The sequence below is a fragment of the Galeopterus variegatus genome, unplaced genomic scaffold (genome assembly GCF_000696425.1).
Source record: "Galeopterus variegatus unplaced genomic scaffold, G_variegatus-3.0.2 Scaffold9775, whole genome shotgun sequence".
Taxonomy (NCBI): domain Eukaryota; kingdom Metazoa; phylum Chordata; class Mammalia; order Dermoptera; family Cynocephalidae; genus Galeopterus; species Galeopterus variegatus.
In genome coordinates this window covers 1-4,592 of record NW_007735886.1, presented here as the reverse complement: position 1 = coordinate 4,592, position 4,592 = coordinate 1, and the positions used below count along the sequence as shown (strand labels likewise).

Below are 4,592 nucleotides of genomic sequence, written 5' to 3'. Positions count from 1 at the left end.
TGCTGAGTGAAAAGCCAGTCACACAGGAATGCCTACTGCCTTGATTCCCATTGTGAAGTACATGCAAAATTGAGCTGAGCTGTTTGGGGATGCATGCTGAGGTGGTAAAGCGATAAAGAAAAGTGAGGAAGTGGTGACACTGTACGTCTTAAACTGAGTGGGGGCTACATGGGCATTTGCCCTGCCGTGGGTCATCGAGCTGTACACTTCGATGTTGTGTGCTTTTCTATATGTGGTGATTCTTCACAATACAAATAGCTTTAAAAAAAACTCATAATCTCTCAAGCCTAGTTAAAAATTTCTTATAAAAACAGCAGTTAACCTCCCAGTTCAATTCATACTCATGATTGTATTGTACATACTATTTTGTAATATGCTGTTTATACTTGATATATTGTGAACATCTTTCTTTTGGTCACATGCAATGCAACTAGAATGGCTATAAGCAAAAACACTGAAAGTAAAAAATGTTGAAGAAGATGTGGAGAAAATGAAACCTTTGTCCATTGCTGCAGCCAGTTGGGGAACAATTTAGCAGTTTCAAAAAGTTAAATATAGTCACGGAGCCCGGGAGTGGACACCCCTCCCACAACCAGGTACACCGACTGCCCCAAGCAGCATGCCAAAAACATCACCTCCATGTGGGTGGCCCACCACAGCCACCACAGTAACCACGGCTGCTGTGAAAGTGGCTAGACACCACAACCACCACACAGATGGTCCACCAGCCACTGGAGTGCATTGACACAAGGAGAGTCACCAGGAGAGACCAAAGAAAAGAACAGCATGTCTCTGTCCACAAAGCCCATTCCAGAGTGACAGAAGAAGCTTGTGCTCTATGATAGCATTGGGGGACCTTAACACACCTCTCAGCATTGGACAGATCATCTAGGCAACAAATCAACAGAGTAACCATTACTCTTGCAGAGGGAGAGAAGAAATCTAGGTTAATTAGAGGAGGGAGAGGGGAGGGAGGGGGGATTGGGAGAGATTGGACAAGGGGCATAAAGAATAAGTACAATTTGTAACAATATACATACTAGTATATTGATTTGATCAACATATGTCAATGTTGAACCCCCAAAATATGTAAAATCAATAAAAATAAATAAATAAATAAATAAATAAAGTTAAATATGCAATTACCATACGATCCACCAATCCTACTCCCAGGTAACTACATGAGAGAAATGAGAACCTATGTCCACACAAAATTCTGTATACACACGTTTACAGCAACATTTTTCATAATAGCTGACATGGAATCAATCCAAATGTTCAAAAACTGATGAATGAATAAAGAAACTGTGTACCTCCATATAGTAGAATGCTACTCAGCAATGCAAAGGGACGAACTTCTCATACATGCTACAACATGTATGAACCTTCAAAACACTATGCTAAATGAAAAGTACAAAATATTACAGCTCATATGACTCCATTTATATTTTTCATGTTGGTATGTAGCTCCATTGCATGGGTACAGCATAAATTATTTAACCAAGCCCTATTGTTGAACTTGAAGTTGTTTCTCATTTTTCAATATAACAAACTGTGATGTCCATCTTTGTGACTAAATATATGTGGGCAACCTTAATTACACCCTGGGACCAATGCCCAGAAGTGGAATTGCCTGTTTGAAGGATTGTGCATTTTCCGGCTTTTGACAAATGTTGCCAAATGGCCCTTCACAGGGTTTGCTCAGCCTCTGCCTGCACCAGGAGAGCAAGAGGGTCAAATGTCTCCTTTCTCATACACTCATATGCACTACCCTCCTGGTACTTCTCAGTCATGGGGACTGTCCCCGGCCCAAGGAGCCTACTCTCACAACGCTCTGTATTTGTTTTCATTTCCACAGGGAACGCTGCTGCCATGATCTTGTTCATCAATAGTGCCAATTGCCAAGTAGCAGGTTTTGCACTTTCCAGCATAGGATGGATCCTCTGCATGTCTTCTATGGGCTTTGTGGAGTGGCAAATATGGCACATAGATGACTGCTCCCACGCCACCTCTTGCCTTGCCAGTGTGGGAATCTGGAGAGTCTGTGTTTACCACTATAACTTCAGCAAAGCCAAAGTTTGCTACAAATACACCTACCGTGACACCTTCCTTCCTCCTGCTATCCGTGCCGCTCAACACCTCCTGGTGGCTGCTGCCATTCTAGGGCTCTTGGGGAGAGCCTTCAATATCTTTGCACTTAGGAATGTGTACATGGGGATTCTTCAGAATAATGCCACCTGCAGGCCATTCGTTGCTTCAGGAATTCTGAACATAACTGCTGGTGTCTGTATCTTAATTGCTGTGCTCTGGAATTACTACTCCATCCTGAACTCCAAGGGTATTGCGTTCCCACCAGCTTACCATTTGCCCCTCAAGCCAGATACTCAGGAAATTGGGAATGCCATCATAGTGGCAATGGTAGCTGCCTTCCTGATGTTTTTAAGTGGATTGCTTTTCCTCTCTTACAAATTTCCCCTGGACAGCCGAGTACATCCCACGGTTTGAGAAACATGCATTTCCAGGTTTCATTGGCTTTGCAAATCCAAGATTCCCAGGAGTTTATGGGAAGTTTTACCAAGATGCTCTACCAAGTAATTCCAAGGACTCAAGATGAAGGCAAATGTAGTTTGTGACAAAACCTGGCCAACCGTTTCTTTTTGTTATCTTGTGCATCTGTTCCCTGATTAGGTGGTTGAATTGGGAGCTTTCATTAAAAAACAAGCAAACAAAAAACCTGTCTTGCTCACATGTCAGTTGGTCTTATTGGATCTGGATTTTAATTGTTGTCTAAAGTCGATAGTCAATACTATAAACCTGCTGTATGGAAGTAAGAGTTTCTGAGTACAGTAAGCTCTCGCATCTCCCTCATAAGCTGCTGCCAGAAACAATAATGAACCTTCTATCCTATGCCATGTTAATAACATCTCCCTATCATATGAAGTTTTCCAAAATGTGCGAAAGTAGAGAGAAGAGTCTAAGGAACGTCACACATGCATTACCAGACTCAGCACTTAGCAACAATCATTAGAGATTTTAGCTTCCTCTCCACTCGCTTCCCCCTTTTAAATCTGTTTCTTCTCCCCAAGTATGTTAAAGTGAACCCCAGACATCATGTTCGTTCATCTCCATGTGCTTCAATATCACTCTCTAAAAATGGACATTTTCTTGCAAACCGTATTAAACCTAAAATCCAACAATTATTCCTTGTTATCATCAAATCCCCAGAATTTTTAAATACCTCAAAAATAATTCTGTAGTTTTATGTGTGACAAGCCACTCCTTCTGCCTTGTAAGTCTTAATGTAACACACACACACACACACACACACACACACACACACGGCACTCCCCCCACACAGCCTGTTTTGTTTTTTCTTTTTTTTTCATTAAATTTTTATTTTGTCAATATACAATGTATATGATTATTATGGCCCATCACCGACACCTCCCTCCCTCCTCCCTCTCTCCCCTTACCCCCGAGAATGTCCTTTCCTTTTGCTTGTTGTAACAACTTCAAAAAGGAATAGTTGTTATATCTTCTTCCCACCCACCCCCCGGTTTTTTTTGTGTGTGTGTGTATGTGGGTGAATTAATTTGTTTATTTTTTAGCTCCCACCAATGAGTGAGAACATGTGGTATTTCTTTTTCTCTGCCTGACTTGTTTCACTCAATATTATTCTCTCAAGGTCCATCCATGTTGTTGCAAATGGCAGTATTTCATTCGTTTTTATAGCTGAGTAGTATTCCATTGTGTAGATATACCACATTTTCCGTATCCACTCATCCGATGATGGACATTTGGGCTGATTCCAGCTCTTGGCTATTGTGAAGAGTGCTGCAATGAACATTGGGAAACAAGTATACCTTCGACTTGATGATTTCCATTCCTTTGGATATATTCCCAGCAGTGAAATAGCTGGGTCATATGGTAGATCAATCTGCAACTGTTTGAGGAACCTCCAAACCATTTTCCATAGGGGTTGCACCATTATGCATTCCCACCAACAATGTAAGAGAGTTCCTTTTTCTCCGCAACCACACCAGCATTTATCGTTCAGCATCTTTTGGATTTTAGCCATCCTAACTGGGGTGAGATGGTATCTCAGTGTGGTTTTGATTTGCATTTCCCGGATGCTGAGTGATGTTGAGCATTTTTTCATATGACTGTTGGCCATTTGCATATCTTCTTTAGAGAAATGCCTACTTAGCTCTTTTGCCTTTTGTTTTTTAATGATTTGGATTTTCTGAAGAAAGAGGGTCTATTGTCCTGTCACTTAACTTGTTACCGCTAGAGGCTCAATTAGATCCCTGGTGACCTCTCTGAGGAAGACCGTGTCATAGGCCGTGCCATGCACTGCCTCCTGAATGCATCATAGCAGGTGGCACGTGGTCCTTGTTCCTTTTCGTGATGTGAAGACTGATCAGTGGTGGATCCAGGAGAGGAAAGTCTGATCTCTCTTGTAAATTTTCTCATCACACTTCCACCTGTCCCTAACGGTTTCATCTATTGACTGTCCTTGTTTGGATCGATGATCACAGTAAGGATCGCAAGTGGTGACATTCTTTTTTTTTTTTTTTTTTTTTTTTTTTTTC

The 4,592-nt window shown here is 41.5% G+C and overlaps 1 protein-coding gene across 1 annotated transcript; it reads left to right on the top strand.

The window, feature by feature from the left end:
- The first annotated feature begins 1,872 nt into the window (after window positions 1-1,872).
- On the top strand, window positions 1,873-2,667 carry LOC103609564 (claudin-18). Its single transcript, XM_008593869.1, has one exon. The coding sequence runs from the start codon at window positions 1,873-1,875 to the stop codon at window positions 2,503-2,505; it is 633 nt and encodes a 210-aa protein (XP_008592091.1). The 3' UTR covers window positions 2,506-2,667.
- The last annotated feature ends 1,925 nt before the right edge of the window (window positions 2,668-4,592 follow it).

What these genes read in the sequence shown, in the direction of transcription:
- LOC103609564 (XM_008593869.1), top strand. Translation starts at nt 1,873, where the DNA reads ATGATCTTGTTCATCAATAGTGCCAATTGCCAAGTAGCAGGTTTTGCA.